The 25,176-nt window shown below is 46.4% G+C and overlaps 1 protein-coding gene across 3 annotated transcripts in view; it reads right to left on the bottom strand.

Annotated features, from left to right (window-relative positions):
- Nucleotides 1-25,176, bottom strand: part of SPRING1 (SREBF pathway regulator in golgi 1) — a 223,297-nt gene that overhangs the window by 120,206 nt on the left and 77,915 nt on the right. For 2 of the 3 annotated variants that reach the window (XM_082640491.1, XM_082640487.1), the window contains exon 5: nt 4,375-4,440. The exons of the other annotated variant lie outside the window; for it this stretch is intronic. In XM_082640491.1, coding sequence (XP_082496617.1) covers nt 4,375-4,440 — 66 coding nt within the window. The remainder of the gene's footprint in view (nt 1-4,374; nt 4,441-25,176) is intronic. 3 annotated transcript variants of the gene reach the window in all.

The following is a 25,176-nucleotide window of genomic DNA, read 5'->3' as shown; positions in this document are numbered from 1 at the left end:
GGCGGGGACGTGGGGGGGTTCAGATGAGTTTTATACTATTTACAAAGGCTAGGCTAAGTAACTCTTGCTACTGACACAAGTTGAATACACTGCAAGAAGTGAGTTCCCTCTCTAGGAAAGCTCCTCCTCTAACCCAGAGAGACAGAATAATACACAGCGTGTCTCCAATATGGCAACTAGTTGGAGTGATTCATGGCAGGTGGATCAGGTGACATCAGGAAGCAAGGCTGGGGACACCTTGGGCACCACGATGGAGAGTCTAAAGCTAGTTTGGAGGGCCCTAGGGAGCCACAGAGGATTCATAGGCAAGGGAGGAACATGTCCAGAAAGAGAATCCAGGCAGCTGCATAAGGGATAAACTACAGCAAGGACTACACAGTTCCTTCCATGCCATGTGGCCTAGAGGTAGGATAATCAACCATCCTGGATCACCCAGGACAGTTCCTGGGACATGGGATCTTCAGCTTTAAAACTAGGAAAGTTCCTGGGACTTCCCCGTGGTGCAGTGATTAAGACTCTGCGCTTCCAATGCAGGGGGCACGGGTTTGATCCCTGGTCTGGGAACTAAGATCCCACATGCCATGCAGCACAGCCAAAAAAATAATAAATAAATAAAATTAGTAAGTAAACATTAAAAAAAAAAAAAAAAAAAAAAAAACTAGGGAAGTCCCGGGACAAGTTGGTCACCCTAATTCAGTGCAAAAAGCACCTCCTGGAGTTGTGCAATACTGATTCCAACTCCTGCCCTATAAGGCAGGCTTTCCCCCACCTCCTCACCTGCTCTCCCAGATAACCTGTCTCCTGTCCCTCAGTTCTATTCTTCCGAGCTATGACTAATTTATTGAATTAATACATAGGGATGGATTGCATGCTTATCCCTTCTAGGTAATCTCTGTGCATTTAAACAAAGGCCTCCTGGAGACAGTGTTTGATACAGTGGAGTGACTCTAACCATAAACATTTTTAACCCAGGCGAGGTGGGGAAGACTTAGGGGCAGTAAGAGGGGGGTTGCCTGCACCACATCCCCCACATCCTGTCAGTGGCTATCTAGTTTACCTTGCACAGAGCCAGCTCTGTCGTCCTGGCTTTCCATTCACCCTCCTCCCCTGCCAAGCAAGCCTGCAGGAGCCTGGCCTGCTTAAATATTCTGTAAATAATGCTGACTACAGAACTTTATAGATAGACTCACAGAATCATAGCAATAGGATCACAGAATGTCAGAGTAGAAACAGATGCTAGACATCATAGAGTCCAGGGTCAGAAAATACACTGCACTCATGCTGCCACTTTCCCCTGCCAAGCCCATGGCAGACATCGCTAATCAATCATGACACTGTCTAGCTGAGCTTGTTTGTAGCCTTAGAATCCTTCGAGGCGTTCCAGGAAGCAATTACCAATTAACTCAGATCTACTAATAATAGTTAAGGTTTATTGAATATACTTACTGTATTCCTTTTCCCACACCCTTTCTCACAAGTACCACTTGAATCACTAATTGTTTGCCGGGCCCTTTATATCAGGGTTTCTCAATCACCGCACCACTGATATTTGGGCTGGATAATTCTTGGTTGTGTGGGCTGCCCCATGCATCCCTGGCCTCTATGCACTAGATGCCGGTAGCGCCACCCCCGCCCCGGTCATGACAACCAAAACTGTCTCCAGGCATTGCCAAACGTCCCGGGGTGGGGGGATGGGGGACAAAGTCGCTTCTGGTTGATAACTATTTGTTTATAGATTTTCTCTGATCTTCATAACTCCTCTGGATTTTTATTTTACAGATGAAGAAACCAAGGCCAAGAAAGGGTCCAAGACTAGTTGGTGACAAAAGCAGGATGCAGGGCCCAAATTCTCCTCCAAGGGCTCTTCCTCCTCCAGCCATTCGGGAAATTCCGTTCAGCTCATTGTCTTTGGCTGCAAATTCCCGGGGGAAGGAATGGAACCTGCAAGGCTGAGAAAAACCAGATGCCTAATCGATGCTCCTGCATTTGACAAGGGACTGGAGGTGGACGGGGCCTGATGCCGCATGGCAAACATCTCAGGCTCTTCTCCCCTGAAAATGGCTCTGGGTGCAGAGGCAGCCCAGGGGAGAGGCTATCTAGGAGCCTGTGATGCTTGAAGTGGCACAGAGGCTTTTAGAGAAGAGGCAGCACTATTACTAATAATACCCTCCTTCCCGTGAACGTTGACAGGGCTCTCCCCACTTCATGGGAAGCACAAGAAATCTGGCTTTGCCCCCAGAGATTTGGGATTGAAATCCTGACAGTTTGGACATACAGCCCGTGGGCAATGTTTCCCTTCTCCGGGGCCTGTGTCCGTGCCAAGAATTCCTAACAAAGGGGGGGGAAATTAATTAATTTTAAAAACCCTTAAAAAAAAAAGGCTCATGCAACTGACTGGTAAGAAACTGTCCATTTTTCTCCTTGGTAGCGATCAAAATGTCGTGAGTTTCTACACACCTATTTTACAGACATTCCATAAATCCTCTCGTTGAGCTTCTTCCCTATAAGTAAGGTCCCCTGGGAGGTCATTGAGTTTCTTCACTACATGTATTCAAGAGAAAATTGGATGTAACACTTAGAGAAGGCAGCAGTTGGGGGAGGAGGGGTAGGGGTGGTGGTGGAGGGTGTCTGAGGAGAGAGTATAGACCGAAAGTTCAGGGCCAAGGACAGCGACACCCCTTGTCTTGGAAATTCCTGACATTTCCAAACCGTCTTTGGCTTCTAGTGCACAAATAATCTCTTTGTGCTATCTTTTTATCCCTTTTACGTATTTATTTCCGACTACAAAAGTAATACTTTTTTTGCACAAAATCTGAAAAGGGAGAGGAAAGTAGAAAGAAACAAAACAGGACTCCCCCCCACCCCACTCCCCAAAAAACCCACCTCGGATCCCAAGGTTTCTTGCTTTGTTCTGTTTTGTTTTGAAGATTTTCCTGGGCAGTTTGATAGCATCATTTCAGCCACGGGGGTCCCACTTTCAGTGTGTGTGACAGTCACCCAGGGAGCTTGTTAAAACTGCAGAATCCCCAAGCCTGTACTCCCAAGGGTGGGGGGTTGTAGGTCAGGGGTGGGTCCCACAGATCTGCGTTTTAATAAAACCCTTGCTTGACTCTGATGTGGGCGGACATTGGACCACACTTTGAGAAATAATGAGTTTCAGGTTTTTCAGACCCTCGGCAAATCAGAGATGCGAAAATCCAGATTTAAAACAAAAATCGGGGGGGGGGCGAGGATTTGTTTTCTGGAAGGGCTTGGCTTAAATAGGCATTTCCCTTAGTGCCGTTAACATATGATTCCGTTCACACTCGGTGATTCAGCGACGCAGCCAGGACTTCATCTGCGGCACTCTGGGCCAATACGGCAAAACGCCACCTTTTTACAGAGCAGCGGTGACACCCATCTGCTCAAATAAATTAACGTTTCCATCTCAAATAACTCATTTGGCTGGATCATCAAGGTTACACGCCAACTCAGAGACAGGGGAGGAGGTGATGCAGGGGATGGGTGGGGGGCAGGAGAGGCATTTTGCAATGTATAAATTGCAACACCGCTGCATTTTTATAGCCAAAGGGGGGGGGGGGTGAACACAGTTATAGTGTAAATCACAGGCACCCGGTTACTGTCTCCTTCCATAATTCTCACTGATGCCTTGGGGTAGGTCATAGCCAGGGCTGCATCAGCTGATGGGTGCAGAGAGCTGGGGCTGATGTTCCTGTGCAAGACGCCGTGTGGAGTATGCATGAGCATGTGTGTGTGCACACGTGCATGTGTGTGCATGTGTGTGTGTTTTGGGGGGACAGTATCGCGAAGTGGGGATTGTTCTAGACAATAAGATCAAGAAGTTCGGTGAAGGGCACAGAGTACGTAGTCGAAAGGTACTTCTTTTCTTTTTTTTTAACTTTGTACTTTGAAATAAATTTAGAGTTGAAGAAAAGGTTCAAAAATAGTACAGAGATTTCCCGTATATGCTTCACCCAGCTTTCTCTACTGTTAACATCTTACACAACTATTGCACAATGAGCCAAACCAGGACACTAACGTTGGCACATCACTGCTAATTAGCCTACAGGTCCTATTCCCATTTCACTAGTTTTTCCACTCATGTCTTTTTTCTGGTGAGCAGGTACTTTCAAGTCAGAGAGATTTGGGTATGAATCCCAGCTCTGTCACCGTGAAATTGCCCAAGCCCTACCATCTCTCAGAGCCCTGGTTTCTTCCCCATAAAATGGGAGACGCTATCTCCACCTAATAGCATCCTGGTGATGACTGCACGCAAAACTGTGTGTTCAAAGCTCGGCATGGAAGTAGGCACCGATGTTCCTTTTCTTTTCCCAACCTCTTTCAATGGAGCACACTCCATCCTCAAGGACAAACCTGGACATTTGCATAAATTCCTGTTGGACCAGCTTGACTTAATCTCAGCTGCTGGATCAAGTGGCTCTGTTTTAGAAAAAAAAAAGAAAAGAAAAGACAGGAGGCAAGGAAATTAATTAGGAACCCACTGCAATAACTCGTGTAAGCTTAGTCTGCACAGTGGCAGCAGAGAGGGAAGGAGAGGAAAAGTTTAATAAACATTTCAAATGCAGAATAAAGAGGAGCTGATGACGGTTGGGATGTGGAGAGGGGAAGTGGGAGGAGCCTACGATTAACAGATGATACTTCTGAATGACTGCTAATCTCTTTCACTGAGATGAGCAAGAGGGAACCAGCTCAAGGGAGGAGAGAGGCCAGAAGCAATAGTAACCCTAACCAGCACTTGTTGAGTGCCTGCTGTATGCCTGCCAGGCACTGCACTTAGCGCTTTCTGAGAACCATGTCACTGAATTCTCTTAATAACCCAAGAAAATTGTGACACAGAGAAATTAAGTCACTTGCCCACATACTTTTTTGGGGAAGTATTAAAACAAAGTACCCGTAGGCAGGACCGGCTACGTAATTTGCAGGGCTCACTGCAAAATATAAATGAGAACACCTTGTTCAAAACGTAGTAAGGGGCTTCTCTGGTGGCGCAGTGGTTTAGAGTCCGCCTGCCGAGGCAGGGGACGTGGGTTCGTGCCCCGGTCTGGGAAGATCCCACATGCCGCGGAGCGGCTGGGCCCGTGAGCCATGGCCACTGAGCCTGCGCATCCGGAGCCTGTACTCCGCAATGGGAGAGGCCACAACAGTGAGAGGCCCGCGTATTGCAAAAAACAAAACAAAAACAAAAAAAAACGTATTAAGAACTTCAGGACGGTGAGAGCCAAACATTAAACCAAGCACGGAGTCCTTCTGAGAGTGGGGCCCGGTGTGACCGCACAGGTCTCAGGCCCTGCTGCAGGAAGTCTATATGAAGGCAGGCACAACGATAGACTTTGAGACAAGAAGGAAGCTAAGAAAAAAAAAAAAGGAAGAAGAAAGCTAAGGAAGAGCACGGACGGCCACACTCACTGCAAGCCTCAAGAGAAACTCACAAGGAGTAGCCGGCAAGTAGAAGCAGGAAGAGGAAGACGTAGTCAGAGCCACCGGGGTTGAAGGAGCCCCTCTGTTTGCCAACTGGGACACCGCTGTTGGCTTCCGAAGCCCAGCTTCTCGGGAGGCGGGGAGGCAGAAGCCGACTGCATTACACAGTGGGCTGAATGGAAGTGCGGGAGCCGCAGGGCAGCCCTGGCATTCTTATCTCAAGAAGTTCTCCCCTTGCCAAGATCAGAGGGCAAGTTTGTGGCACCACAGAAGTGATTTAAACAAAAAAAAAAATCAAACTGCTGAAAGACTGCTTCTCATTTGGGTCCCCTGGGCGCTAGGAAATGCCTTTTTCCTCCTTCTGCTCTTTCTCCTCCCACTTAGCCTCACAAATGTTTGGCTGACTCCATCCTTAAATTGTGGCCGGGGACTGGAGCTGAAACGCCTTTGAGGATTCTTGCACAGCAACCACTAAAATCTCTTTCTGGGGACTCAAGTGCTGCCAAGGCTTCAGTGTGGCCAGGGGGGCTTAGATCCGGGAACGGGCTACTTTCCTTTGTTTGGACAATTGCAACCAGGAGGGACAAATCATCATGGGCTGTTTATTTATAGATATTGGCTGGGCTGTTGGTCTCATTCCGAATAAAGATACTAAAAGGAAAAGAGGCAGCTTGTAGCTCCTAGACTCAGCCTCACAAAAAGAAACTTGCCTTCCATTTCAAAGCCTCCTGTTTTCAGCGTTATCCTCCTGAATGTCTTCACTCCCCTTTTCCTTCCTAAGCCGTAGAGTCCTCAAACTATTGGAAGCTCCCCCAAATGACTGGCCTTCCACCCAAGGATGTAGATCAACACTGACATTGGCACTGAACCCCTAGACTTCCCATGACTGGTTAATTCCTGAGCCTAATAATAATCAGTGTTTTCAGGAATTTGTATGTTTCTAAAGTCACAGAACTTGTCCGTACAACAGCGAAAGTCTAACTTTTTAAAAAACAGACTTCATTTTTGGAGCAGTTTTCGGTTCACATCACAACTGAGTGGACAGTATAGAGAGTTCCCACGTTCCCCGCCCCACCAACACACACAGCCTCCCCACTATCCATGCCTCCCGTCACAGTGGGGTATTTCTTACAGTCAATGAACCTACACTGACTCACCATCATTGCCCAAGTCCATAGTTGACACGAGGGTCTTCCCTTGGTGTCGTACGCTCTATGGGTTTGGACAAATGTATAATGACATGTATCCACCGTTACAGGATCACACAGACTATTTTCATTGCCCTGAGAACTGCTTTGCGCTCCACCTATTTATCCCTCTCAACCCAACTGCTGGCAACCACTCATCTTTTTATTTTCTCCATAGTTCTGCCTTTTCCAGAATGTCATATAGTTGGAATCGTATAGTATATAGCCTTTTCCGAGAAAAGTTTAATTTTAACTTTTAAAATGCGTGCTTAATGTGGAAAAACCAACTGCACAGAAGTAGATGCCATTTCTGGTGTGAACTAGTCTGTGCTATGCTATGTTGCAGCCCCAAAATCTCAGTCGCTCCTAATGAGTCCATTTCTCAATTATACAAAGTCTGATGCAGGACAATGGGGATTCCCCCATCCTCAGCCCATGGAATCAGAGTCACTGCAGCAAAGCGGGAGAGTAAAGTAAAAAACTCCCACCTGCTTCTAAATACCTCCACCCAGAAGGGACACACAGACACACTCACTCCAATGGCCAGATTAGTCACTCAGCCCCTATCAGACCACATGGAGACGAGGAAACGGATGTGAACACAGGGCTATGCAGTGAGCATGACTATCTCTGCCACAAACTGAAAGTTATCTCCGAGCCCCGATCCCGCTCTGCAGGTAACTAGCTCCTGGTAACAGCTGGGTCGGTATCCTTCCAGATCGTTCTCTAATATATGCGTATTTATGTACGCTGCTCATAACCTACTCTACTACACAGTCACGTGTGATACGTAAAACTTCTTCTTTTACATAAATGGGACTGTACTTTGCCTGCATTCTTGCAATATACTCTTTTTTCACTTGACAGTGTATCTTGGGCATCCACTGCAGTAGAGATGAGTTTAAATGTGATTTAACAATAAAACAGTGACAGTAAGCTGTTCTCTCTGGTGCTCTCTGCTCTGGTTGTGAGTTCCCGGGCCACAGGGATAGCATCTCATCACTGGTGCCATTAACTGGGGCTTTCCTGTTTACTAGGCGTGGTGCTAAGTGACTTACTCACTCCCAACAATGCCAGAAGGTCGATGCCATTATCAACTCCCTCCAGCGTTCAGAGGATGTACCTGTAGCTCAGAGAGGTAAAGAAATGTCCTGTCCAAGGTCACACGGCTGGTGAGTGGCAGGAGGCAACCTACTGGACTCCAGAACTTGGGTTTTCTCCTCCTTCTTGCCTGTGGTGCATCTTCGAAGCCTCAGTGCCTACCCTGGTCTTAGTACTTGACAGGTGCTAAGTAGTATTTATTGAACAAATGGCTAAGAGGTGCGCAACTGAATGGAATCCCCAAAACTATTTGGAAATGGCTGTAGGCACCTACAGACTTACTGCCACTATCAGTCTCCAGACTCTTAAATATAATATGTACTTGTATTCATATTCTGATGATACTACAAATTCCTAAGGACCTAAACCATGTGTTTCCTGCTAAGTACCTCCAACTCCCACCAGCACAGGGTGAGAGCATCTCACCGTCCTGCTGGGAACCCCCAAGCTCCCTCGCACTTACACTGAAACCCCCAGTCCCACCAGGCAGTGAGCCTCCCCTCTGCTCACAGATTTCCTTCACTCCTGTGTCTCTGCTCAAATGTCCCTCTCCAGAGGCCTTCCCTGACCCCTACCTTGAAGAACACACTCTGTCTTCTCCAAGCTAGGGGTCCTCAGCCTCGGCACTAAAGACATTTGGGGCCAGACAATTCTTTGTGGTGAGGGGCTGTCCTGTGCATTGTAGCATGTTGAGCAGCATCCCCGGCCCCTCCCCACCAGATGACAGTGGCACCCCTACACACACACACCTAGTTGTGACAACCAAAAATGTCTCCAGACTTTGCCGACTGTCCCCTGGGGGCAGAGCCACCCCCACTGAGAACTCCTGTTCTAAGTGATGAGCATGTACACAGCAAGCTCTCAAAAAAGGTCAAAAAATGAACCTATTCTAAGAGGCTAGCATAGCCCCTCTAAAGAGGCATTTCTCTGTGTCCTTCTGGAAACGACCCAGACCACTAACCATGGCAGCCCTAGAAGGAACCTAGGACTGGTGATCTGTTAAACAGAATTAGACCTTCTAAGCAAAGATCTTCTGTGAAAAGACTTTCTGGGATGTACAGGGGGGAAATGATCAGGTTTTCTCTTTGCTTCCTAACTAGCCACAGAAGGGGAAATGAATAAGGGAAGCACGCTCATTCTTCATTACAGCATCCAAGAATTCCTGCCTGGACTTCTCACTCAGAAACCAGGTAGGGGCTGCTGACAGGAGCAGCTGGGCTGAAAGGCAGGGAGCCAAGGGCTGGCTTAAAACTCTTCCCAGGTCTACTCCAGAATAAAGTTGTCTCTCTCTATATAACTAACCCAATTCCATGGTTAAGAACACAAGTTCGGAGTGAGCCTGAGAAATTCATGCTGTAAATGAACAGCTGAGGCAAAAGCAATAAAATGCATTCCTTTGGGACACCCTCCCCCTGGGGTTTCTGGCTTCGAAGGGACAATCCAAACCTGTGCTTCAGACCTGGCCATTTTCCTGCGGGTCTGACCTCCAAGGCAGGGCAAGCCATAAAGCAACCAGGAAGCTCCTACGTGTGCCCCCAGGAAGCTCGGCTGGAGGCTGGCTGCTCTAAGAAGTACCTTCAGCCCCAAGCAGGGAAATGTGATAACTGTTTTGCTTCTTGGAATGATTTTCAAGTTCACTCATTCAAACATTCTGCAGATGCTGATGGGGCCCTAACCACATTCCTCGTGGTCTACGGACAAGTGGTTAAGAGTGCTGCTGGCTCTGAAAACAGAGAGCTCACTTAAATGCCAGCTCTGCCACTTACTAACTGTGTGACCGCAGGAAAGTTACTTAATTTCTCTGAGCCTAATTTTACTCATACGTAAAAGAGGGGAAAAAAACGTCTACCCCTGGGGCAGTGATGATTAAATGAGATAATGCATATAAAGTGCTTAGCAGAATGGCAACAAATGGGAAGCAGATATTGGTATTATTATTACTAATATTATTACTCTACATTCAGAAAAATGTAAATAGCTTTGTAATCCCTGGACAGAGAGTGCCAAGGGACAGTGATGGACAACAAGGCTGGCTGGTAGGTAGAAAAGCATTGTTTCTGACTGGCAGAGGATATAGAAGCATACAATCTTAGAACAGAAAGGCGTATTCTTGATTACTCGCTTCAACACACTTTACAAGTAAGGAAGTAAAGTTGAAGTACACGGATTTGGGGTGAAGTGACTTGTCCAAGGTCACAGAGAAAGTTAAGGGCAGGTCTGGGCCAGACGGAGCTCAGGCTTCCTGACGCCCAGAGGCTTTTCCACTGCTTTATCTATCACTGATGCGTGGACAAAAGGGAAGTACCTCCTCCCTCAATGTAAACCAAGTCCATGGTCAGACAGATGTTCCAAAGACGTTGCTGGTGGAAAATTCAAGTTGACATATAGTATTTTTAAGGAATGTTTCCATAGAGATGCACAAATAATTAGAACAATAATCCCTTATACAGATAGAAAAGAACCATTCATTCGAACAGGACGGGTAGAGGGGGTGGGGGTGATGTGCTTGTTCTCCCGGAACGGTGGACAGAAAGGCCAGGCTGAACTCCAGAGATCCGGGTTTAAAAGCCAACATTCCAGATGGGGGTAGGGGGTGGGGGGGTGGACTGAAATCTTTTGACAGTCCTGCTCACGGATAACACCAAGCTGGCACATCTTCATTGAACAAGCATGTTTTTCTGTAAGCAGGGCCCTGGCTGAGGTGCTGACCACAGAATGTCAGCTCCTCTCTTGAAAAGCATTTCTGCCTTATGAGTTTCCTCTTGCTACTATAACATATGGCCACAAACCTATAGCAACACAAGTTTATGTTCTGGATGCCTGAAGTCTGAAATCAAGGTGTCAGCAGGGCTGGTTCCTTCTGGAGGCTTCAGGGGAGATGGGTTTCCTTGCCTTTTTCCACTTCTGGAGGCTGCCCGTGTTCCTTGGCTTGTGGCGCATTCCTTGCATCCTTCCAGTCTCCTGTTTCCATCATCATATCTCCTACTGCTGACAACAGCACAGGTGCAGGCGTGTACTAGTTGAGGGGTCTTTGGAAAGGTAGTTAACTCCTTTGAACCCCAGTTTCCTCTTCAGAAAGACAGAGGTGATGGGAACACGTTGAATGAGGTATGTGTGAATGCTGAGCACCCGGCCTGGCACGCAGTAAGGACTCAAGAAAGGCTGCAGTTTTTACGACAACAATGATTATTATTACAGCCACCGTCGTCATCCGATAGTCTCATTTCCATGACAGAGCTCAGGGGACACAGATGGAGAGGTGTGCCATCTGCCAGGGGTCTCAGGAAAGACTTCAGAAGAGTTAAGCCCAGAGCTGGCCTGATCAGAAAACGGTGAAGGAATCTGGCCAACAGACAAAAGGGAGAAGGGACGTTCTGGACAGAGGAACCTGCACAGTGAAAGGCACAGGTGTTGGAAAGTATATGGGGCGTTTATAGAATCTGGAGGGCTTGGGTGGACAGAGTAGAGGTCAGGGGTCAGTGTCAGGAGGCAGGATGGATGGCAAAGAGCTCAAGAGTTACGTCTTTGGAATCAGGGGGGCCTGGGCTCAAGCCCCAAGGCTCCACTTAAGAGCTCTGTAACCTGGGGCATCTTCTTTCTCTCTCTCCATCCTCCTTTGTAAGAAGTGGGTGGTGACAGCACCTACCTCCCAGGTTGTTGCAATCAATGATTTGGGAGCGCTGCGGGATCCCTGGGAAAGGGCTTTGCAGACCTGGCTGAGGAGCCACTTCCTCTCATTTACCCTTCCCTCTATGCCCTCTGTCCATTCTCCTCTGCCGACAGGAAGTCTGAGCGCTGACCTTCCTAAACTCATGTTTCTGTCACCGGCCTCTTGAACTTAAAAAAGAATAGTTTTTTCACAGGTGGAAAAGATGTTACGAGACCTTTGCTCGCCTATAAAACGTGGGTAATGATAGCATCAGCCTCCTATGGTTGCTTTGAGGATTCGCAGAGACCGTGCGGAAGGTGTTTGATATTGTATCGTGGGAGGTTAATGGCGTAGGCTCTGGAGTCGGATGGACTGAGCCCAGATTCTGGCTGTGTCAGTTACCAGCTCTGTGACTGTGGGCAAACCTCCTTCAGTCACAATCCCTAGCCTGCAAAATAAGGATGATAATGTCAATCACAGAGGACCTCTGGGAGGGGAGTACTAAGAGAGTGCCTAGGATATACTCATTAACTATTATTATGACGATGCTCTTTTCTTTTACATATGAGGAAAATTATTCTCAGAGAGGGGAAGTGCCTTGCCCAAGGTCACACAGCAACTTGGTGGCGATCCATCACACAGGAGGCAGCTTCCTGTAGGATCAGAGGTCCAGGCGAGTTCTTGGCACAAGTTCCAGTGCCTGGAACCTGAGACTATGCAGAGCACTCCCTCTTCGTAGGCTGTTTTCCTGTGTGAAGGGCAAGGTGGTATCCCCCAACCCACAGCCGACAAATCCGCTTCGGTGGCCACTGCATCCCAGGGCTGTGCAGCTCCGCCTGCTGAGGAATCAGATGGCACCAGCAGACGGTCTCTCCATGCTACTGGAGCCTGAATCGCTCCCATCATTTATTTTGGACAGGACACAAGATGGGATATCAAAGGAATCAGCTGCTGGTCAGAGGAAACGGCTAAGGGGCCAAACCTCCTCCTGCGGCTTCCAGGAGCAGAGTAAACACCCTGTGCGAGTGGGAATCTGGCTCCCCCATTTTAATCTGACTTTATAAATTGAAACTTAATCCATTCAAAGATATAAGAGGCAAACTGTCCTGGTATAAAGTTTTTTACTAAAAAAAAAAGTTAGTTTTATATACTTTTTTTAAAACTAGAAGTATTTATAGAGTTCAAGTTAAGATTGAAGAGTTTCAAGCAACAGTTGGGGCGAATGAAAGGAAAGGGTTAGGACTCCTGGTTCCCCACATTCAAACAAGCCAAAGGATGACCTTTGGCTCAGAGTTGCATTTTTCCATCATGCTCTGCTGAGTAAGTAAGCTTCTCAGACTTCTTGGGAGCAGATGCTGGTGTGAGTAATGCCTTCCTTTGCTCAAGGCACAACATAAACACCCCCTAATGCCCAGTTAGTGAGCACACAAGATTTCAACTACCATTCAGGCCAACAGGCACCACTGCCATTGAGAGGCGATTGCCACCGTCTGGCTTCAACAGCAAGAATGCTTGAGGAAGAGGTTCTGGAGAGGGTGGCTCATGGGGGCCACAGAGGCTAGTGTTTGCGGCTTCCATTCTGAGTGTGGGCAACCAGGTCACGGATGGGGTGATGCTGACATTTTCCTTGGCAGGTAGGGCATGGTGGAAAGGACAACGACCTCAAGGTCAGCAGATCTGGAGTCAGATGCCCACTGCATGTCCAAGTCTACCCTCAGCTTTCCCATGTATAAACTGGAAATCTCCAGGAAACATACTCTAAGTTTTGTGTGTCTGTTGTTTTTAATAGACTTTAATTTTTGGAGCAGTTTTAGGTTCACAGCAATGCTAAACACAGAGTACAGAGAGTTCCCATATACCTCCCACATACCCACACATGTGCAGCCTCCCTCATTCTCAACATCCCCCAGCAGAGTGGTACATCTGTTACAGTACAATCGATGAACCTACACTGACACATCATAATCACCCAAAGTCATAGTTTACATTCAGGTTCAGTCTTGGTGTTGTACATTCTATGGGTTCTGACTAATGTATAATGACATGCATCAGCCATACATGTATCAAACAGAACAGTGTCACTGCCCTAAGAATCCTCTGCACTCTGCCTATTCTTCCCTGCTCCCACCCAACCCCTGGCAACCACTATCTTTTCACCATCACCTCAGCTTTGCCTTTTCCAGAATGTCATATAGTTGGAATCATACAGTATGTAGCCTTTTCAGATTGGCTTCTTTCACTTACTAATATGCATTTAATTTTCCTCCATGCCTTTTCATGATTTGATAGCTCATTTCTTTTTAGTGCTATTAATAGACCACTGTCTGGATGGACCATAGCTTATTTATCCATTCACCTAGTGAAGGGCATCTTGGTTGCTTCCAACTTTCGGCAATTATGAATGAAGCTGCTATAAACATCTGTGTGCAGGGTTTTGTGTGGACATAGGTTTTTAACTCCCAAAGTCTGAAAACCAAACCAGCTGTGTCTTGGATATACAGCATCCTTTTGATAGTTTGCAGTCTAGAAGTAAGCCCAAAGGAATTTACTCTGCTGTGTCAGTCACACCAGCCACTAGAATCTGAAAAACTATAGCTAAGAATACCAGGGAAATGGCTGAAGTGGAGATCGGAAGCTATGAATTATCTTTATACCCATGGGAATAACAACCTTTTGTTCAACCAGTTTTTCATAGCAGAATCAAAAGGTTATCAAGGAAATACTCCCTCCACCCCCACCCGGGCCCCGCCAGTCAATTAAAGGCATACCTCCTTTTATTATGCTTTGCAGATATTGCATTTTTTACAAATGGAAGGTTTGTGGCAACCCTGCGTCAAGCAAGTCTATCGGCACCATTTTTTCAACAGCATTTGCTCACCTCCTGTCTCTGTGTCACATTTTGGTAATTCTCGAAATATTTCAAACTTTTTCATTATTATTATATTTGTTACAGTGATCTGTGATCAGTGATCTTTGATGAAGGCTCAGATGATGGTTAGCATTTTTGAGTAACAAAGGATTTTTAACTTAAGGTATGTACATTGTTTTAAGACATAATGCTAGTATACACTTAACAGACCACAGTATAGTGTAAACATAACTTTTATATGCACCGGGAAACAAAAAAATTCATGTGATTTGCTTTATTGCGGTGGTCTGGAACCAAACCCGCAATATCTCTGGGGTCTGCCTGTACTATTGTTAGGATGAACAACAATAGAATTGCCCTCCACTTCAGCCTGTCTAGGATTCAAAAGTGCTTTGGGAATGCTAATTCATTCATCTTCACAGTAACCCTGGGAGTGTTCCACTAAATAAAATCTGTATTATTTTTACCACTACAAAATACATAGTGCCGTTCTCTTGATGGAAAACATACGCTAGCTATGATCTGAAAGGAATAACGGTGAGAAAATGCTCTGGGTGGTCTGAGCTCACACGGACAGTCTGAATAACTCCCAGACGTAAGCACTGCACCCTGACCTCTGCACTGGTGAGGAAGCGTTGTTTCTGAAGGGTCAGGGCCGGGAAACACCTTCTGATGACCTGAGTACCACGGGGCCCTGGGAAGCTCTTAGGTTCACTGAGTTTGAGTCTCCTGAAATAATATTATTTATTATTCTTGGCTCTGCAGCTCACTTACTGGGTGACTTTAGGGAATCATGTAACCTCTCCAACTTTACTCACTTGTAAATGGGTTCATTGTTTTTGCCCACCTCGTGGAGGTGTTATGCCCATAAAACAATTGAGGGTGTACCAGTAAGGCCCTTTAATCATTTGGTGGGCTGCCTCAGAAATCCTAACCGTGCACAGTGAAAGAGCTTACAGAGATGATTGAGGTCCTGGCCAGCGATCACCAACTGGGGACAGACTTTGCAATCAGCAAACTAATGCCCAGGCTGTGGGGACCTGGGGCAGTGCAGGTCTGGGGTAAATGCATGGGCTTCTGAGTCGGAAAGACCTGGGCTCAAATCCCAGCTCTGCCACTTGCTGGTTGTGTGACCTTGGGTAAGTCAACTAACATCTCTGAGCCTCCATTTCCTGTTCCCTGAACTGAGAAAACCCATTCTCTTAGGGTTGCTATAGGGATTAAATGAAGCATCTGACATTTAGTAGGTGCTTAATAAAGGGCAATGGTCTTATGAGGTCTTATGAGGTCTTATGAATGTAATGCAGTGTTTCCAAAATGTGCAGTATTTTTACCACTTATGGGAAACAAGGAGAGGGTTTTAGGTGGGACACGGAAATTCTTAGATATGTGGGATTAGGAACAAATAGGGCACATCAGACTGTTACTGATTAGAATGGGGATACATTTGTAGAAAACGAGTCAATTTTAAAATGATAGTAAAGACGTGATTATATAGTTGGACTTGGGGTAACAAAATTTGAGGGTGGTATACGAAAGCCTTAAACCACAAATGGCTGATGGCATAGCACAAAGGCACTGGGCTAAGAGCAGATTCTGAACTTAGATTTATACCCATCAGTCATATGGCTGAGGCCAGGCTCCTAAGTCTCTATGAGCCTCAGTTTCCTCACCTATAAAATGGGATGATAATATCTAGGAAGGTAAAAATGAGGTAATAAAAATAAAAGCTCTTGGAAAACTGCAATAGCACCATCCAGCATAAGGGAAACCTCTTTTTTGTTTTTTCTGTTTTGTTTTTTGTTTGTTATCCCTAATGCGTGCTTTGACAGAGAAATAATCTACACTTAGCTGCCAGCTGATAAGACTGCAACATAGATAAAGTTCAAAGTCAAGGATGGTTTCAATGCCCACCCTGCCATTTACCATCCCGCAGACTTGAGCAAGCTGTTTAAGGTGTCTATGCTTCAACCTCCTTACCTAAAAAACAGGGTTAATAATAACAATACCATTTGCAATTCAACTCAAAGGCCAAAAAGGCCAACAACCCAAAGGAAGATGGGCAAAAGATGTGACAAGACAGAGGACCAAAGGTGAAATACAATGGCTCTTCAACATATAAACGTATTCTCTATCTCACTCATAAGATACATGTTAATTAAAACCACAATGGGTATGACTTTTTATCATCACATTTGCAAAGATCAGTTTGAGAAAGCTGTGATGGTAAGGTATAAGAAATAGTTTTGTCTTTATAGTGATGGTGAGGAGGTAAATTGTTACAACATTTATGGAGAGCAATTTACAATTTGTCAAGAGTATAAAAGTACAGACCCTTTGAGGCTGAATGCTAGGGTCCACATCGTAATCCCCAGAATGTGTGTTACCTTATGTGGCAAAAAGGATTGAAGATTAAGTTAGGAATTCCAAGATGGGGAAACTATTCTAGGTTATCCAGGTGGGTCTGATGTAATCGTAGGGGTCCTTATAAGAGGGAGGCAGGAGATCAGAGAGGAGGAGGCGATGTGCTGACAGAGCAGAGATTAGTGTCTTTTGGAAATGGAGGAAGGGGCCATAAGCCAAGGAAGACAGGTGGCCACCAGAAGCTGAAAAAGGCAGGGAAATGATTTTTCTGGAGCCTGCAGAAGGAATCTGACCTGCCAACACCTTGATTTTAGCCTGATGAAATTGATTTTGGACTTCTGACCCCCAGAACTGTGAGAGAATACATTCTGTGTTGTCCTGAGCCACTCGTTTGTGGCTAAGAAGCCATAGGAAACTAACACACATTCTGCCACCCAGCAACCCCACTTCTAGGACTTCATCCTGTAGACACACCTGAGTAGGTACAAAATGATGACGCACGAGCTTATGCATTGATCTCTGCAGGTCAGCCGTTCTGTCCACGAACAGGCTCAGGCTGTGATTTCATGCTGTCTGTAGGGCTCAGTCACACCCAGGTACGCTTCATCTTTCCCATTACACTGAAACTGGCAAAGCGACACCTCTCTGCCAGCCCCGCATCCAGTGTTGAAATTGCAGGAAGATTACCATTGCTGCAAGTTTCCAGCTCACACTCCCGGGGTCAAGTGCTAAGGAAGCCCCTCATTATCTAGTCCTGAGAAGCCTGCGGGTGAGCCCAAACGGAGCTCTCCTCTCTCTACAAACACAATACACCACTCTTTGTCTTCACTGCAGAGCGAGTCTTTTTCCTGACATACGAGAAATACTCCTGCGTGAGTATTTCTGAAAGAGGGAGAAAGAGGAAAGCAAAATAAATGTATTTCCATGACTTCGAGTACAAATCCCTGTGTGGGGCCTCGTGCCATCCTCAGAGCTGGGCTAGAGCTATTTTAAAACTAATGTCGTGCATGAGACGAACCTACTCGATTGAAAAATCTTCTGTTACAGGATAGAGATGGGCAAGAAATCAGCGCTGGGGCTCTCAGAGTGCTTGATTGTGGCTGCATCAGCAAACCTGCTCCGAGTTGACCGTAAACCTTTCGCGGGGGACTCGGGAAGCAGGGCTGACAAGGCAAGTTGAAAACCTGAGCCCCTCTGACTAGCAGTCCTCCCAGGCTGCTAAAAATACCCAGCGATCTGCTGGAAGCGGGGGCAGGACAGGAAAGCCTTTCTCCCCCCACTCCTCCCCCACCTCCCTGTGTCGGGGAAGAAAAGGGGCCAGTTAAGGAGGTGGAGATGGTGGGGCAGGAGAATTCACCAAATACGAGGTAAAGCAACTCTTTTTTTTTTTTTTTTTCAAAATATAGTTATTTTTCAAAAAAGGTAAAGCAATTCTTTCCAGACCTGGTGCTGTGTGCCAGAGATGCAGAGGTGTCTCCCTAGACTAAAAAAGCTTAGATGGAGGTGAGGGCAAAGCACGGACTTCAGAGCCAGAGAGATCTGGGTTCGGATCACAGCTCTGCCATTTATAATTGTTTGTACGGTCCTGTGCCCAAAGCATGTGGCTTTATAAGCCTCAGTTTTCCCATCTGTAAAGTGCAGCTAATAATCCGAACTTGTGGACTGCAAGCTTTAGGGATAATGTATGGCAAGTGCCTGGCACAGAGTGGGTTCTTCACAAATGGTAGCTGCTATTATTGCTCTGACAGTCTAGTGAAGAAAGATCTTTAAAAGCAAGGGGAAATCAAACAAGGAGGAAAATTTCATACAATCCTGGGGTTGTATGGTTTGGGTAGCAAGTATCAGAAAAATTCTCAGGGAGGAAAGGTTCTTGCTAAGACCTCAACCAATCTCTAGTCATAGAAATCTCTCCCAAGCTTCTGAAGCTGATAAATGCTGCATTTCTTCCAGCCTGCCCCGATCTGCCAAGGCTTTGTCCTTTTTTTGGAGCGCCATTGCAATATTCACCCATTTAGTGTTTGTAGCACTGATTGGCATCATTCCTTCTCTGACACCCAGGGAACTGGAAAATGACAAATGTGTGATACAAGAGCAGAGCAGAGGGTTTGGGTGGATAGCAAAGAATACCCTGCGTAGAGGAGGCAGGGAGCACTAGCAGACGAGCCATGTGTATCACTCAGAGGCCAATCAGAAAACCTGGGCCCCTAGACACACCTGCCCCCACTTCAGACACCAGCCCCAAGTGGGGTCCCCAGGCCACCTGCACATCTGGCCACAAAACCAAGGGGTTCCCATGACCTACTTTGGTTTGATTATTCCCTAGAACAACTCACAGAACTCAGGAAAGTGCTATACTTATGATTACAGTTTTGTTGTAAAGGACACAAATCAGGACCAGCCAAAGGAAGAGACACATAGGGTGAGGTTTGGGAGGGTCCCGAACATGGAGCCTCCCTGCCCTCTCCCCGGGAATCAGGGCATCATCTATGTGTTCCGTCATCAACGTGAATCCTGGCACAGCTATGTTTTCACCAACCAGGAAGCTCTACCAGGCTTTTTTGTGCAGAGATTTGGGATTTCATCACATAGGCATGATTGATTGAATCATCGGGAACATACAGGGATGGGGATTCTGGGAAATGTGGGTGAGCCCAGTCAAGGTGACGTGGTAAAGCCACCATGTACATGGGATTGGTAAGAAGCCAACCCCAAAGCAAGCCCAGCCCTCATGGTGGGGGGCAGGGGAGGAGACACCCATCTCCACAGTGTGAATGAATGGGTGGTAACAAAGATGTTTCTAGAACAACCCTGGAGCCCCAGGACTCTGGGACAACACTGACTGTTCCTTTGGTCTTTTTTTTTTTTTTTTTTTTTTTTTTTTCTTTTTTTTTGCGGTATGCGGGCCTCTCACTGCTGTGGCCTCCCCCGTTGCGGAGCACAGGCTCCGGACGCGCAGGCCCAGCGGCCATGGCCCACGGGCCCAGCCGCTCCGCGGCACATGGGATCCTCCCAGACCGGGGCACGAACCCGTATCCCCTGCATCGGCAGGCGGACTCTCAACCACTTGCGCCACCAGGGAGGCCCCTTTGGTCTTTTTAAGACTGCAGACACCCTGACAGGAGAAGTCATCAAGACACAAGCCTAGACTCACTAGAGTCTAGGGGATTTCTGGTCCTTTCTCTGCATCTAACTTGTTTTCTCATCCTTGACTGACTCAAACCTCCAATGCAGCAAAGCAGATTTTGTTTACCCATGGTGTGTAGGACTGAGTTACTCTTTGGACCGTGTTTCTATATGAGCCAAAGGCAGACCCCGGAGCCCTCAAGCTGATGGCTTTGCATGTCCCTCACCAAATCCATGCACCGTCGTCCCCATTAAGGGCTATGTACAAAGGACCTGACATGGACCACAGGCTGGGTGAGCCCGTGGAGTCCCACTTCCTGCAGGAAGGACGGGGTCTCTCCTGCCACCTCCTTCAGCCTGCCTCTCAACCGTTTCACAGCCTGTTAGCACTTCTGTCACAGAGGAGCTGAAACTCAAATCAGTCCATTTCACCACCTGGAAGCCCATTTAGAGGAGACAGTGGAGGGGAGGGGGGAGTTCAAGAGCTAACATGGTGACCCAGGTTATCAGTTCCTTCCAGATACTCATTCCCAAGGTATCTGGGGAAAATTGAGACATACAAAGAAAGTAGATGCAGAAGAATATTCTGGATAACAGATCCACTTCTGAGGAACAGGCAGATAGATCTGATAATGTCCTCAGTTTCCCAGGAATTGTTTAATTTCAAAACCCTGTCTTATTGCTGGGTGAGGTATCCTTATTTTTCCTTAGAAAAATATGGTCAAAATATCTATAGACTAGAGACTGGCACCTCAGCATTCATCCTTGATTTTTCCCTCCCTCTTCCCCCACATCCAAGCCATTAACAAGTCCTACAGCTGTGACCTCCAAATCACTTCTCAAGACCACCTGCTGCTCCTTGCCTAGCTCCAGCACCGAGCTAGTCCCAACTAGTCCCAACTCCATTGGCTCTTGCCCTCGTGACTGCAACCGCTTCCCAACCGGATCCAAGTATCCTGCCCTGCCAACATGGGCTGCTGTCGTGTTCTGGCAATATGACGTATTCTTGGCTGCCCTTTTGGAATAAAGAATTGCCGTCACGTGTGTCCCACCTGCTCAATGTTTTAGAATACAGAACGCAAATTCCCAGGCCCCCTTGTGGGTGTGTGACCAGAACCCACGCATCGGCCGCTCCTCACGCAGTGAGTCCCAAAGGTCTGGGTTTGCTGGTGTAGATGGCAGAGACCCCCGACTGCCTGTGGCCAGAACAGCAGCAGCAGTGGCCCAGAGGCTGCCAGTCGAGCTAGGACCCTGGTGGAAAGCTGTGCTCGGAGCATGTGGTGCTCAGCATCAGCTGCACAGGGATTTAAGCACCAGGCCCCTTTGCAGGCATCATTTTGGGGGCTGTTCTTGGAAGCTTAGTTTCAAGTCTGGTCCTCTCCAATAACTTTGAGAGTGACCTCACATCGTTTTAAAAAATCTCTTTTCTGCTTAAACCAGAGTGGATTCTGCTGTTTACCCTAAGAACTGCCTGATAGACGTCTATGCAGTCTGTTCTCCAGGCGACAGCCAAAATGAGCTTTTTTAAAGCTGACATCAAACCGCACCCCTTGCCTCCTCAAGAGCCCCTGTGTGACGGGATCTCACTCAGCTCTCCAACCTCATCCGACCCCACATTCACCCTCTTGCCCGCTCTGCTCCAGCCACGCTGGCTCTGACACAAGTACCTTCCCAGCTCCCGACTCTGCACCAGTGATTCCCTCTGCCAGGCAAGTTTTCCCTTCGGCCCTGCCCATGCTTGACCCATGGATCGCAGGTCAATGTCACCTCTTCAAAAAGGCTTGCCTGAACCATGCAGTAGCTGAAGAGCACACCTCCCTCATTATTCTCCATCTGACCACACTGTTGATTCCTTCAGAGGATCTACGCCAATTTGTAATTATTTCACCTGTTTACTTGTTTATTGTCGTGTCATTGTTTATTGTATTACTTGTATTGTTTATTGGCTACCTCTAGATGGTAGACTCTATGAGGGCAGAGATCAGTTTTCTCATTAATGCAAGGCCCCCAGACCTAGCACACTCCCTGCTCCATTGTAATAACTCAGTAGGTCTTAGGTGAACGAATGAATTAGCATTGACTGAGCTAGAATTGTTATAGAACCTGTGCTATACATACATATTAACCCACTGAATCCTCACACTAACCCTATGATGTAGGTACTATTATTCTCCCTATTTTACAGATGAGAAAATTGAGTATAGAAAGGTTAGGTCATTTGCCCAAGGGCACACAGCTAGTAAATGGAGAGTGGAGTTTATACGTAGAGAGACTAGTTTGGGAATCCATAGTCTCAACTAGAGCTGCCTTGAAGGAAGAAAGGAAGGAAGAGAGGGAGGGAGGAAGGGAAAGTAATGAGTGAAAAGTATATAAGTCCAATATTTCCAGAAGCAGGGCAATCTTTAAGGATTCCTTCGAGTCCTAGGACTCTATTATTTGAATAGGAGCTGACTAGGGCTGCTGTACGTAATGAGCATTTGCACTCACAGAGCATGTGGGTATTTTACCAATCCCCCTGCCAGAGACCAGTAAATATTACATCCACATCTCACAAGGGAATTGGGGTTTCAAACTCAGAGTCACAGATCTTTTACTGTGTGCTGATTCATAGACCCTCCTGTGAAACTCAGAGATCTCCAGGAAGAGAAGAGTTTGAGCTTCCCAATTTAAACCCTGCAGGAATAACTGGGCTGGTCAATGGGTTTAGATATTAGCCAGGGTGAGCCCTCCAAGACATCTCATTTCACACCCTGAGCACAGTCAAATTCACACATTCAGGTAATGATTCTCTTAGCTGCCCCACTCCCAACCCCAAACACTTTTTGGACTGAATTCTGAACAAGCCAAAGTGCATTTTTCATTAGCAATGGTAGAAAATACCATTTTGTCATGATTATGATGATATTTACCATTAACTGTTCTGTTATGTTATAATATACCATTACAGATGATGTTATGAACAACAGAATCTCCAAATCTGGGTCTCTTCTGAGTATCTAGAATAATCACGATGGAGATACAGTGGAAACCACAGTCATATTTTCCCCAGGCCATTAAAAACTGAATGAATTAAATAGGATATGACCAGAAGATTTGAGACTTCCTTGTTTTAAAGATTAATAAACAGGTCTGCACAAAGATACGGATGGTGTTTCCCCCAAGAGCTGAGATTCAAGTGATCTCTGTTTTGCTCTATTTATAGTCTCTGTAAATTTATATTCTCTTTATTTTTTTCTGCATTTTCTGAGTTTGTTGGTATTCTTTTTTTAATTAATTTTAAATCGAAGGGTAGTTGATTTACAATGTTATGTCAGTTTCAGGTGTACAACAAAGTGATTCAGTTATATATATACATATATAATATATATACATTTTTTTCAGATTCTTTTCCATTATAGGTTATTACAAGGTATTGAATATAGTTCCCTGTGCTATACAGTCGGTCTTAGTTGTTTATCTCTTTTATATATAGTGATGTGTATCTGCTAATCCCAAACTCCTAATTTATCCCTTCCCCACCCCAGGTATTCTTTGTTGGTAAGGATGTTTTAGTTGTTTCTATAATTAAATAAAAATAATAATAAACCTATTTTTGAACAAGTAGCCAAAGGAATGCATTTGATAAGTCACTCTGGACATCCATCAATGCGGCAACCTTGACATTCTATAAGTTCTACAGGGCAATGAGGCTAAAGGATGGGGTGTGGGGGGATGGAGAGCATTGCCAAAGAGGTTTGAGGGGAGACTGGCAAATGCCTGGAGCCCAAAGGAGGCAGGAAATGGAAAGAATCGATCTAGAGGGTTTAGGGTTCAGATAGGGCACGAGGCTGTCCCATCTTTAGCACTGAAAATCCTGTGTCCCAGGAAACCCTCAGTCCTGGGCACAAGGGGACAGTTGGTCAGCCTACTGGGGAGTGAGGCAGTTCTGTAACGAGACAGCAAACTTAGAAGGCAGCTGTTACCACCTTGTGACTTTATCTGTCACCTCCATGAACATTCAGAATCCTTTAATAAAATGGCTTGTCTGAGAGGCCTGCTCTTTCTCAGTCCCCAAGAGGCCCCCTTCATTTCCTGAGAGATGACTTTATTCTCTATTTGTTTTCACAGTGGTCTCTTTAAAGTCTCAGCTGTTCCAGGGAGAGTAAATAGGTTTTAAAATTAATTATCAATTACAGGGAGGTTAATCGGCACTGGGCTGGCCATCTATTTTGTCTGTAACTGAGGCAGCCCCCCTCCCCCCACTCCAGAATCCAAAGACCTACACGAAGGCCAATAAACCCTGGCAGCAGAGGCCGTTCATATGTGATCTGTGGACTAATGAAAACAATCCTCAGCATTTACCTTTCCCCTGTTGGAAGGTGAATTCTGTGGTCATTTTGATTTTCCAGCTCATCAGTATGTATGCCAGCGTTCCAAGTGGGCTTACCAAATTAAAAAAAAAAAAAGTAGCTTACAAATATTTTATTGGCATAAAGATTTTTCACCAGCCCCCGCTGCACTTAGGGAAATTGCCACGATAGAGGAAATGAGGGCAGCAAGGCCTAGAAGAACAGCGCATTTGTCACCGGGTGTGTCTTTTCCCCTGTAATTAATATCTGGCACATCTTCTCATGTCCTGATTTCATTTAAACTCAGTCTGATTTCTTCTAAACTCTTGACATGTGATCCTGTGCCTTCCTTGCTCCTACTGGAAGGCCCAGGGTCCCTTCAGGTGAGGAGCAGGCTGTGATTTGTGTCAATAATGATCCTTGGCTGAATTCCACGGCTTCATCTGACCTCATCATTAATGAATATTTATAGGGAGCATTTGCAAATTCAGCTCAGGCCAGACAGGTGAGCACTTGCAACCAAGACGATTACGTCACCTGGTGTTATGATGGGCACACATATGGAAATACACCAAATTACAAACAGGACCCGAGAGGACGGGGCAGGCTCTCCTCTGCATTCCGTCACTAACCTAGAATGCCATAACATGAAGAAGACAGGAGTTTCAAAAGACATGCATCATCTGGGCATTCTGGGAATGTCAATTGATGATCTGAAACCCAGGGAGTCTCTTGGGAGTCAGTCAGTGGAGTGTGAGAGTCCGTAGGTAGCATTAGGCGAAGACGCGTGTGGGAACTGCCCTGTGACCACAGTCATGCTTCCTCCCTACTCTCTCAGCTCCTGCCCCTCTGTTAGGCTCAGAAGGGTCAAACCTACGAACCTACGTCGGTGGGTGACATGGGGGCCATCACAGGCCCCGGAGGTCAAGCATGTTCAACCCCCCGCAGTACCATGAGAAGTCACTCTCAGTCACTATGTCAGGCACAGGGGGCTGGCGTTAGCCCCACTAAGCAGAGGAAGATACTGAGGCAGAGAAAAGAAGGGACTCAGTGATTAGGGAAGGGGATCAGGCTTACTGGAGAGGCGGGAAGAAAAGCCCAGTTCGTTTTCCGACT

Source organism: Mesoplodon mirus (genome assembly GCF_964341445.2).
Source record: "Mesoplodon mirus genome assembly, chromosome: 13".
NCBI classification, from domain to species: Eukaryota; Metazoa; Chordata; class Mammalia; order Artiodactyla; family Ziphiidae; genus Mesoplodon; species Mesoplodon mirus.
The sequence above is the reverse complement of the archived record's forward strand: the minus strand, read 5'-3'. Positions and strand labels throughout refer to the sequence as shown.